Source organism: Mobula hypostoma, chromosome 6 (genome assembly GCF_963921235.1).
Source record: "Mobula hypostoma chromosome 6, sMobHyp1.1, whole genome shotgun sequence".
Lineage (NCBI taxonomy): Eukaryota > Metazoa > Chordata > Chondrichthyes > Myliobatiformes > Myliobatidae > Mobula > Mobula hypostoma.
The window spans coordinates 18,835,824-18,848,657 of NC_086102.1; the positions used below are offsets into that span (position 1 = coordinate 18,835,824).

General features: G+C 37.0%; 1 protein-coding gene across 2 annotated transcripts in view; it reads left to right on the forward strand.

Annotated features, from left to right (window-relative positions):
• Positions 1 to 12,834, forward strand: part of LOC134347846 (MORC family CW-type zinc finger protein 3-like) — a 109,625-nt gene that overhangs the window by 70,830 nt on the left and 25,961 nt on the right. For both annotated transcript variants that reach the window (XM_063050337.1, XM_063050336.1), the window contains exon 11: positions 11,844 to 11,972. In XM_063050337.1, the coding sequence (XP_062906407.1) occupies positions 11,844 to 11,972 (129 nt within the window). The remainder of the gene's footprint in view (positions 1 to 11,843; positions 11,973 to 12,834) is intronic.

Sequence of the window (12,834 nt, forward strand, 5' to 3'; positions counted from 1 at the left end):
AATTAGCTTGTTTATTTCGGCTTTTTTCTTAAAGATGTGCTGTGTGCCTCCCGGCTACTGCTGGAACCCTTCATGCTTCGCGGCAATTTATTGGGTCGCTGCCCAGAGGGTGGGGCCCACTGCAGCACCCCAACCTCCGACTCAGCCTAACACACCATCATCAGTGTGCTCGATGCTGTCCCAATTCCAATAAGTGATACTACACTGTACATACATTATTTCTACTTTATACCAGCTGTGTATTTTTACGTGTTTATTTGGTATGATTTGGCAGCTTCATAGTTTAAAGGTTACTGGAGAGCACTTGCGCCGTGTTTTTGCCGACGGCGCTCACGTGAGATTTTTGCTATGGAGAACAGTTCAGGCAATGATTGTGGAAAAGTATTTCTACTTCATATAGGCTGTGTATTTATCATATCATTCCTGCTTTTACTATATGATACTGTTATTTTAGGTTTTATGTGTTATTTGGCATGATTTGGTAGGTTATTTTTGGGTCTGCAAACGCTCACAAAATGTTCCCATATAAATAAATGGTAATTGCTTCTTCGCTTTACGACATTCCGGCTTACAAACCATTTCATAGGAACGCTCTACCTTCGGATGGCGGGGGAAACCTGTATTTAAAATGGATCAAAATATTAATTTAATTAGTTTTAATGTGAAAGGGTTAAACCATCCTGTGAAATGGAATAAGATTTTTGCTTATATTAAAAAGTTAAGGGCCCCCATTATTTTTCTACAGGAAATGCATGTACGTAGTTGTGACAAAGCACGCCTTTTTAATCGGTGGAGGGATTTACAATTTCATTCTTCATTCAGAGTAAAATCTCGAGGGATCTCGATCTTTACAGATAATACAATTTCTTCTGTTTAACATAAAGTTGTCTCTGACCCTAACGGGTGATTTGTCATTGTGTCAGGGAAACTAGATAATTTAATTGTATTTGCTAATGTGTACGCCTGCAATGTGGATGACCCAGGATTTTTTGAGCGTTTCTTTTCATTCCTCTCAGATTTGAGTCTTTACTCTTTAGTGATGGGAGGAGATTTTAATTGTTGTCTAGACCCAGTATTAGATCGTTCTTCTCCTAAATCAGCTGCACCTAATAAATCAGCTTTATTTATTCAATCCTTTCTAATGAAATGTGATATTGTTGATGTCTGGCGTTTTTCTCACCCGGCAGAAAGGGAGTATTCATTCTTCTCTCATGCCCATCATTCCTATACCAGGATTGATTTTTTTTTATTGATGAGTCAAATGATTCCATTAGTTTGATCTATTGAATATAAAGAAATAGCTGTATCCGACCATTCTCCTGTATTTCTATCTTTAAATCTTCCTGATTTTACTTATATGAATGGATCCTTGTGTTTTAATTTAATGTTGTTATCTGATAAGGGCTTTCTAAAATTTTTGGAGAATCAAGTTAAAGATAATACTGCAATGAATAATTTTTTGGACCAATTAAATATTCCTGGACTTTCGGTTGATAATCGAAAGCAGTTGGATCAACCTATTTCTCAGGAGGAAATCACTGAGGCTCTACGTTCATTGCATTCTGGGAAATCTCCAGGACCTGACAGATTCTCTGGAGAATTTTATAAGGCTTTTCCTTCATTGCTTATACCTCATTTATGTTCTACCCTTACTGATTCCTTCAAGGTGGGTAGGTTGCCACAGTCTTTTTATGAAGCTTCCATTTCGCTTATTCTTAAAAAGAATAAGAATCCCACTGAATGCTCTTCATATAGACCAATTTCTTTACTCAATGTTGATGCTAAGATCCTATCTAAAGTCTTGGCCCGTAGACCTGAGAATATTATACCTTCTATAATATCTGATGATCGGACAGGATTTATTAAAAATCGATATTCCCATTTTAATATACGGCAATTGTTAAATGTTATGCATTCTCCATCCAAGGAAATATCGGAATGTGTGATTTCTCTGGATGTGGAGAAGGCTTTTGACCGAGTTGAATGGAATTACCTATTTAAAACCTTAGAAAAATTTAATTTTGGGCCCAATTTTATTTTTTGGATTAAATTACTTTACTTATCTCCCTCCGCTCAGGTCCTTACTAACTTTCAGAATTCTAAACCAATTAAACTCTAACGCGGAACCAGACAAGGATGTCCGTTGGTCCCTTTGCTTTTTGATTTGGTATTAGAACCCTTAGCAATTGCCTTTCAAGAGTCTAAAGATATCACCGGTATCTTAAGGAAAGGTACTATTCATAAAGTTTGGCTGTATGCTGACGTCCTATTGCTTTTTATATCTAATGTTACAACTTCTTCACCCTCTATGTTTCTTTTACTGACTAATTTTAGTCAGTTTTCAGGATATAAATTGAATTTACATAAGAGTGAATTGTTTCCTTTAAATAATTTGATACCATCCAATATTAACCTTCCTTTTAAAATTGTAAGAAAACAATTTACATATTTGGGTGTAACAATCACTAAGAATTATGAAGATCCATTTAAACAAAATTTTCTAACCTTAATGAATTATGTGAAAAAGATACTTTCTAATTGGTCGCCTCTTTCTTTATCATTGATTGGTCGAATTAATTCTATTAAAATGAATATTTCACCTAAATTTATATACCTTTTTCTCTTTTTTTCATTTTCTTTTTTTTTAATTTTATTTTTATTTGGATAAGGAATTCACAATTATCATGTACTTTTTTTCACACATATAACCTTTTCCATTTTTTTATATGTATAAAACTACAATTATTTATACATTCTTAAGTACACATTGAGATGATATAAAAGGAAAATAAACATTTAAATAGATAATTATGTACTGTGGTAAATCTAACCTATTAGGCTAAGTGATGAAATTAGTTGTTAAGAAAAATGGTAATAATAGTTTCCATACAACCCCTCTGGACCATTTCCACGGGTCCAAAATGTTGCATACAAGCCTATATACCAATCATTGTAGATGTTTATATCCCAATTTGTTCGTGCTTGTTCCTGCCCACAGACATAATTATCCAATCCCTATGTACTTATTTACTTAATTTTTTCATTTTTTGTTATCCCTTTCCCAAATCTTTCCCTTTACTTGTGTTAATTTTCTCTTTTCCAAAAAAAAAAGAAACATTTAGACTAGGGGTGCTTACGTTAGCAATATTACTGTGTTGATGAGAAGAGCAATATAAATCATTAGGAGAGTCATCTAAAGTCTGCTCGCATTGGGGTTATATATTCAATCCATTTATTCCAGATTTGATAAAATGTTTCTTTTTGAGTTCTCAGGGAGTAAGTCAACTTTTCCATTTTAAATATTTCCAAGATAATTTCGTACCAATCTTCTAATGTAGGTGGTATTGGATTTAGCCATTTTCTAGTGATTGATTTCTTACTTGCCGCTAAGAGGGCCTGCAGCAACTTTATATCTTCCTTCTGTTCAAGGAACAATACATGCCCCAAATAGAGCGTCTCAAAGTTCAGAGGTATCTGGGACCTAAGTACCTTAACTAATGTTCTATGAATACCTTCCCAAAATAGACTTAATTTAGGGCAATCCCAGAAAATATGAAAATGATTTGCCTCCTTGGAGCCGCACCTTCTCCAACACATCACATTTGTATCTTTATATTTTTCCTGATATGGGGTCTTGAAGTATCTTATAATGTTTTTCCAACAACGTCCTCTCCAAGTCAAAGAATTAGTTGAGGACCATTGAAAGCTGCAGATTTTCCCCCAAGCCTCCTCTGAAAGTACCAACCCCGCTTCTTTCTCCCACTTCTCTTTAATATACAGTGTATTTACATTTTTAGCATGGGAGAGTGCATTATATAGGCGAGAAACTGATTTACTCGGTATTGAACTGCAAGCCGAATTCAGAATCTTGAAAAATTCTAATATAACAGAGGGGTTATCTGTGAGGCATAAAAATAATTTCTCAGGCAAGGAAGAACCATACCTCCTCCTTCCTTCCCTAACTGTAAGGTGTTATATCGAATTCTAGGTTTCCTTCCTTGCCAAATGAAGCGGGAAATCCATTTGTCCCATTCCCTGAATTGATTATCATCCACCTCCACTGGTAAAGTACGGAAAAGATATAATAACCGAGGAAGAATATTCATTTTTATAGTATTTATCCTTGAATTTAAACTTAAAAAGGGGATAAGATTCCATCTATGCATATCTGCTTTTATCTCTGAGATTAATGGCCCATAATTTACCTGTGACAGTGTTGAAAGATCCTTCGGCAGGGTTATTCCTAAATATTTTAATGATTTAGCTTCCCACTTAAGATCGTATGTATCCTGCAATTTTTTGGATGGTGTATAATTTAGGGACATAACCTGCGTTTTCTTTACATTTATTTTATAACCTGATATTTTCCCAAAGTCATCCAACAGTGTAAACAATCCTATAAATGATTTTTCTGGTTCACTCAGATAGACCAAAACCATCATCTGCGAATAACACCACTTTCTGTTCAATCCCTGCCACCCTGATACCTTTTACGATTTCGCTCTGTCTTATTAGTTGGGCAAGTGGTTCAATATATAGCGCAAAAAGGAGAGGAGAAATTGGGCATCCCTGTCTAGTGCCTCTCTCTAAAATGAAGGAGTCAGAGAGGTCCCCATTTATCTTAATTTGGGCTGTAGGGCTGTCATATAGAGTCTGAATTACTTTAATAAACCTTTCTTGAAAGCCGAATCTTCCTAACACTCTGTATAGGAATGCCCAACTAACCGAATCAAAAGCTTTCTCAGCGTCCAATCCTACTACCATTGTCTCTGTCTCATCCTTATTAACCTGTTCTATTATGTGCAGAGTTCTCCTTATGTTGTCCTGTGTTTGTTTTTGTTGAATAAATCCAGTCTGGTCTAAATGGATTAGGCCAGGTAAAAGCTTTTCCAATCTGCGCGCTAATATAGATGTAAATAGTTTGTAATCTAAATTAAGAACACTAATTGGCCGATAATTGCCACATTCTAGTTTATCTTTACCCTCTTTAGGAATAACTGAAATAATCGCTTCTCTCCAGGAAGGTGGAGTTTCTCCTCTCTGCAAGATCCAATTAAAGGTGTTAAGTAGTAATGGGGCTAACTGTGTCTTCAGGGACTTGTACCACTCTGAGGTAAACCCATCAGAACCCGGGGACTTTCCAGCCTTTAACCTAGAGATGGCCATGTTCAGTTCTTTGACAGTTACTGCTTCTAATAAACTTTCATTTTGTAAATCTGTAAATTTAGGTAGATCTAAAAAATTCAATACACTGTCTATAGAGGGCTCATTGGGGGCCCGGGGTTGGGAGTACGGCTCTCGATAATATGTTTCAAAACTCTCTTGAATTTTCCCTATTGTACTCTCCACAAGCTTTGTCTTTGGATTCTTTATTTTATGAATTGTATTGTCTGCTTGTTGTTTTCGTAATTTATATGCTAATAATCTAGCTGATTTACCTCCTACTTCATAATTCTTTTGTCTCAGGTAAAGAAAATTTCTTTGAGTTTCCAACGTATAAATATCATCAATTTCACTTTGCAATTTCCTAATTTCCTGTTTTCGATTTGAATTACTTTTGTTGCTATCTACAACTTGAAGTTGTTTTAATTTTCCTTGAAGGTCTGCTAATTTTTGTGCATTGATTTTTTTCATGTGAGTAGTAATGGAAATAATTTTCCCTCTCAGTACAGCTTTCAATGTATCCCATAAAATCACTGGTGATGTTTCTCCCGTGTCATTAAGGTCTAGATATTCTTTGATTTCTCCCCTTAATCTCTCCATTACTTTCGGGTTATTGAGTATATGTGAGTTTAGCCTCCATAGTGTTTTCCTCATTTTCCTTTCCAGGATTAGAGACATAGAGACTGGGCTATGATCCGACAGATCAATTGTTGCAATATTACAGTTTTTTATCCTGAGTCTATCTGTATTAAAGATAAAGAAATAGTCTATCCTTGAATAGGCTGAATGAGGGAAAGAGTAATATGTATAATCTTTACTAGTAGGGTGTAATTCCCTCCAGACATCTATAATTCCCAACTCCTCCATCAATGAATTCACTTTCCGAGTCAGAGGTTTATTCTGAGTAACTATTCTTGAAGAATCTAATATAGGATTTAATCTAATATTAAAATCCCCTCCACAAATTACTACCCCTCGAGAACTGACCATTAGGTCAAAAATGTGTCTATAAGATGACCATTCACTACCTGGAGGAGCATAAACATTCAGCAATGTTATTTCTGTACCTTCTATTCTTCCTGTGATTTTTACAAACCGTCCTTCTTTGTCTCTAGTCTCTGAAATATGTTCATAATTAAGAGTACTTGATATTAAAGTAGCTACTCCTCTTTTGTGACTCAATTTATATGATGAATAAAATACATGCTTAAAGCCCATTCTTTTTAATTTTCCATGTTCAGATTGGCTCATATGTGTTTCCTGGAGGAAAGCTATTTGTGCCCTCTCTTTTTTCAATTTAGACATAATCTTATTTCTTTTAATTGGATTCAAAACCCCATTAACATTATAGGAAATTATTTTTACCAATTCAGTTTGCATTTTTCTCTAGTAGAAAAAAAGCACTTTTTTTTCTAACCAAACAGTAAGCAATCCCTTCTCAACAGTAAACCAAGACATATAACCACAACCAGGACTCTCTGTGTTTCCGTATATTCCTTCTGTCTGGCAAGAATCCCAGGTGCGTAGTCGTGGTCTAAACTGATTTTGCAGTTGTTCCACATGAAACCTTTCTTTTGCCATGCTCTTTTAAGCACCTCTTCCTTCGTTCTGTAACTGAGAAATCTGATCAGAATCGATCTGGGCTGGGCGCCTGCCGGAGGCTGTGGTGCCAACGCGCGGTGAGCCCTTTCTATCTGTAGGTCTTTTGCGGCCGGTATATCAAGGTTCTCTCTAAGCAGCTTCTCCACGAAGGGAATCATCAATCCGGGTTTACCTTCGGTTCCTTCGGGAACTCCGTAGATCCTCACATTTTCCTTTCTCGAGTGGCCTTCTTGATCTATTAGTTTCCACTGGAGCTGGTATTGTAGCTTCAGCATTTCTGCTATCACTTCCTCGGCGTTTTGTAGCTTCTCTTCAATTCCAACAATCCTCGCTTCGGCTTCATCTATCCGCGAGTTAGTTTTTACTATTTCTCCTTTAATATCTTCCAGCTGTTTGCTGTTATCTTGTCGGAACTCGCGAATCTCTCCGAGAATCAAAGACAGAGTCACCGATTCCCCCTCATTATCTCCGTCCTGGCTTAACGTGGGGGAGCTAGGCCCGTCGCCTTGCTGCATCTCTTTATGTTTATCAGCCTTCGAAGTGGACTTTTTATTCTTGTTCTTAGACATCATCCTTGCCCCTTTTATTAATATAGTTATGCAATATTAAGTATTCGTCTAAATTCGATTTTGGGGCAGTTTACCTTCTTTTTTGTCGAGAGACCTTTTCCTTACGCCGCCATTCCCTTGATGACACGGAAGTCCCCCTTATATACCTTTTTCAAGCTGTACTTGTTTTTGTTCCTAAGTCTTTTTTGATTCTTTAGATTCGATTCTTTCTTCCTATATATGGAAGAACAGAAAACCCTGATTAAATAAAGCCCACCTTCAAAAAATTAAAAATAATGGAGGCCTTGCCCTACCCAATTTTAGGTTATATTATTGGGCAATTAACATACGAAATCTCACGTTCTGGTTATATTATATTAATCGTGAGGATTGTCCAATATGGGTCTTTTTGGAAGCCAACTCTGTTACAAAATTTTCTATTATTTCTCTTCTCGGATCCTCTCTTCCTCTATCTTTAAATAAATTAACTGACAGTTTGGTGGTTAAACACACTTTGAGGATCTGGCTACAGTTTAGAAAACATTTCGGTTTCTAGTCCTATTTTTTCTAATTTTTTTTAAACCATCTACGACTGATCTATTTTTTAGAGAATGGGATGGATTAGGCATGAAACGATTTCAGGATCTGTTTGTTGGAGGGAACCTTTCTTATTTTGAGCAGCTCTCAGTGAAATATAACTTATCAAATACCCACTTTTTTCGATATCTACAGATTAAAGATTTTTAAAGATCTAATCTACATATATTTCATACCAGTACGGAAAAGAACATAATAGATGCAATTTTTAATTTAAAACCTTTTGATAATGGCTCAATATTTTATATGTATGGTCTGTTGGGATTGAGAATGGCTCCTTTAGACAAAATTAAAAAAGATTGTGAAAAGGATTTACAGACTTCATTATCTGATGAGACCTGGAGGGCTATTTTCAAAATGGTTAATTCTTCATCATTATGTGCTCATCATTCCCTCCTACAATTTAAAGTGGTACATGGGGCTCATATGTTGAAAGACAAGCTCTCTTGTTTTATTGCAGATATATCTCCTTATTGTGACAGATATACTGATGGAGAAGCTTCATTAATTCATATGTTTTGGTCATGTTCGAGCCTTGAAAAATATTGGAAAGATGTTTTCCAAACTTTTTTGTACTTTTTAAAGTTAATTTTAAACCCAATCCTTTGACTGCCTTATTTGGTATTGTTGAGGAAAGAGCTTTAATTTTGTAGCCTTCTCATTGCGGGTTACTGGCTTTTATTTCTCTTATGGCTAGGAGGGCGATTTTGCTTAAATGAAAGGAGGTTGCCCCCCCCCCCATACATGCTCAATGGTTATGCGATGTTATGTTTAAATTTAGAGAAGATTTGTTGTTCGATTTCTGATTCTAATCGAATTTCAAACGTTATGGGGTCCCTTTCTGAAGTATTTTGAAAATCTTTGAATTGTTATCATTAAAATATAGATCTGGGCTATTATAAAACACTATATGGTAAAATACTTTTTTTTTGTTTTTTTTTACCAACCAGCTTTGTCTTGGTAGTGGGTGTAGATTTATTTTTTATAATATAATTAACCATATTACTGTATTTCATAATTCAATTTATTTTAGTAGATTGATCATAAATATGGGATACCATGACTGCATCAGTGTGATTTATATATAGTGCATTATGTACTACCTTATTTTGATTTATAATAAGTATCCTTATGAATTCTATATTTATATATATGAAATTTAATAAATTTAATAAAAATATTGGAGAAAGAAAGGAAAGCATTTAATTGGGAGTAAGGGGAAATATGAGGCTATCATGCAGGAACTTGGAAGCATAAATTGGGAACAGATGTTCTCAGGGAAATGTACGGCAGAAATGTGGCAAATGTTCATGGGGTATTTGCGCAGAGTTCTGCATAGATATGTTAAAATGAGACAGGGAAAGGATGGTAGGGTACAGGAACCATGGTGTACAAAGTCTGTTGTAAGTCTAGTCAAGAAGAAATGAAAAGCTTATGAAAGGTTCAAAAAACTAGGTAATGATATAGATCTAGAAAATGATAAGGCTAGCAGGAAGGAGCTTAAGAATGAAATTAGGAGAGCCACACGGAGCCATGAGAAGGCTTTGGCAGACAGGATTAAGATAAACCCCAAGGCATTCTACAGATATGTGAAGAGCAAGAGGATAAGACATGAGAGAATAGGACCAATCAAGTGTGACAGTGGAAAAGTGTGTGTGGAATCGGAGGAGTTAGCGGAGGTACTTAATGAATACTTGGCTTCAGTATTCACTATGGAAAAGGATCTTGGCGATTGTAGGGATTGTAGGTACTGCGGACTGAAAAGCTTGAGCATGTAGATGTTAAGAAAGAGGATGTGCTGGAGCTTTTGGAAAGTATCAAGTTGGATAAGTCACTGGGACCAAACAAGATGTACCCCAGGCTACTGGGAGAGGTGAGGGAGGAGATTGTTGAGCCTCTGGCAATGATCTTTGCATCATCAATGGGGACGGGAGAGACCCCGGAGGTCTGGAGAGTTGCGGATGTTGTTCCCTTATGCAAGAAAGGGAGTAGATAGCCCAGGAAATTATAGACCAATGAGTCTTAATTCAGTGATTGGTAAATTGATGGAGAAGATCCTGGGAGGCAGGATTTATGAACATTTGGAGAGGCATAATATGATTAGGAATAGTCAGCATGGCTTTGTCAAAGGCAGGTTGTGCCTTACGAACCTGATTGAATTTTTTGAGGATGTGACTAAACACACTGATGAAGGTCAAGCAGTAGATGTAGTGTATATGGATTTCAGCAAGGCATTTGATAAGGTACCCCATGCCAGGCTTATTGAGAAAGTAAGGAGGCATGGGATCCAAGGGGACATCGCTTTGTGGATTCAGATCTGGCTTGCCCACAGAAGGCAAAGAGTGGTTGTAGACGGGTCATATTCTGCATGGAGGTCGGTGACCAGTGGTGTGCCTCAGGGATCTGTTCTGGGACTCCTACTCTTTGTGATTTTTATAAATGACTTGGATGAGAAACTGGAGGGATGGGTTAGTAAATTTGCTGATGACACAAAGGTCAGGGTGTTGTGCATATTGTGGAGGGCTGTCAGAGGTTACAGTGGGACATTGATAGGATGCAAAACTGGGCTGAGAAGTGGCAGATTGAGTTCAACCCAGATAAGTGTGAAGTGGTTCGTTTTGGTAGGTCAAATATGATGGCAGGAATATAGTACTAATGGTAAGACTCTTGGCAGTGTGGAGGATCAGAGGGATCTTGGAGTCCGAGTCAGGTTGACTCTGTGGTTAAGAAAGCATACAGTGCATTGGCCTTCATCAATGGTGGAATTGAAGTTTAGGAGCCAAGAGGTAATGTTGCAGCTATATAGGGCGCTGGTCAGACCTCACTTCGAGTATTGTGCTCAGTTCTGGTCACCTCACTATAGGAAGGATGTGGAAACCATAGAAAGGGTGCAAAGGAGATTTACAAGGATGTTGACTGGATTGGGGAGCATGCCTTATGAGAATAGTTTAAGTGAATTTGGCATTTTCTCCTTGGAGCGACGGAGGATGAGAGGTGACCTGATGGATGTGTATAAGATGATGAGAGGCATTGATTGTGTGGATAGTCAGAGGCTTTTTCCCAGGGCTGAAATGGCTAGCACGAAAGGACACAGTTTTAAGCTGCTTGGAAGTAGGTACAGAGGAGATGTCAGCGGTAAGTTTTTTACGCAGAGAGTGGTGAGTACGTGGAATGGGCTGGCGGCAACAGTGGAGGTGGATACGATAGGGTCTTTTCAGAGACTCCTGGATATGAACATGGAGCTAAGTAAAATAGAGGTCTATGGGTGACCCTAGGTAATTTCTAAGGTAAGGACATGTTTGTCACAGATTTGTGGGTTGAAGGGCCTGTATTGTGCTGTAGGTTTTCTGTGTTTCTATAACTGAGTAATTTTGGTTTCAAACCAAATTTTTTAAGGATGCAAACTGAATTTAAAAGATTAAAACAACTGCAACAATACATTAATTGACTGAAGTGCCATTCACTATTTTCCATTATATTCTTCCTCTGAGTTTGCTTTCAAGCATCTTTTGAAGTATTTATTTTTGTGATACACGAGATTGTATATGCATAAAGAATCTGCTGAAGGAACTCAGTGGGTTGAACAACATTTGTGAGGAGAGGTGTTTGTAGCAAGTGGGGAGGATGGAATTGTCGTTGATGCTTCAAGTCAGAATTCTGCATCAAGACTTTAAGGGGAAAAGGAGAAGGGGAGTGGTGAGACAGAAGGTCAAGGTGATTGGTAGACTGAGGCGTGAAAGATAATGGGCAAGTTGTGCCAAGGAGGTCTGTTTTGACATTACTTTTGGTGTTACTGGTGTGTTAGGAGCCATTTCCAAGGGAGAATATCTGGTAAATGAAAATAAGTTTGAACTTAACTTTGAATTCATATTTTAATATTTCCCCAAGCTATGGACTTGTTTAATGCTTATTTTTTGTTTTTTTTTTCTGAAGGAATCTTCCTGATCAAGTATGGGTCCAGTGTGATGCTTGTCTGAAATGGCGAAAGATCCCAGATGAGATAAACCCAGATATGCTTCCTGACAAGTGGTTCTGTAGCATGAATACAGACCCAAAATACATGTAGGACAACTTTCTTTTAGATTTATGCCTTCCATGGGTACATTGTGGCTTATTTATTGTTCTACTTGATGAGTTACACATGGAAGTTATGATGATTTTGAAAGAATAACAAATAATTCTGACATTAATTCGACAGCACAAAACCTCTAAGCTTTGTTCTATTTCATACATTTGCCTCCAAAGTCCAGTTGTTTTCCAATGATTAAATTATCTGTGTATGTTTGTTGTGTGGATTTCACTTTCTTTGTTTACTGAGGTATTTATAGTTATTTATAATCAGCAAAAAAAGAATTATCCAGCTTAAAGATCACTTGATTCGAGGGTTTCCATTGGCCCTATCTGTCCAAAGAAGTGCTCTATATACAATGATTTCCTGTCTCTAAGAAAACTGTACATTAGTCTTTTTACAACTCCTGTTTTTAGCTGTAGATTGTCTGACATACAATTAATTTTTTTGGGAAGGCAGACAAATCTCAACCTCCAGTCAAACCTAATAATCACTCAATTATCCGGGTGACAACTGAGGTACACGTATTGCTTTTTCTCCAATAAAGTGGATTGTGACTTTGATTTTCTTCTGCCCTCCAGTAGACGTTGAATTTTTAATTTTAATTTAGAGATGCAGCACAGTAACAGACCCATCCAGCCCAATGACCCCACGCTGCCCAGTTACACCCATGTATCCCGAGGTCTCGTGCAGCTTGAGTTTGACTTTTAGTCTTGATCACATCAAGTGCGTGAAGCTTATCTTCCACAGAAAAAGATTTTCTTTTTCTAGCAGTTTGTTCCATTTTGAGCAAAAAAAGGTCCAATGATTCACACAAAATGCTGGTGGAACGCAGCAGCCCAGGCAGCATCTGGT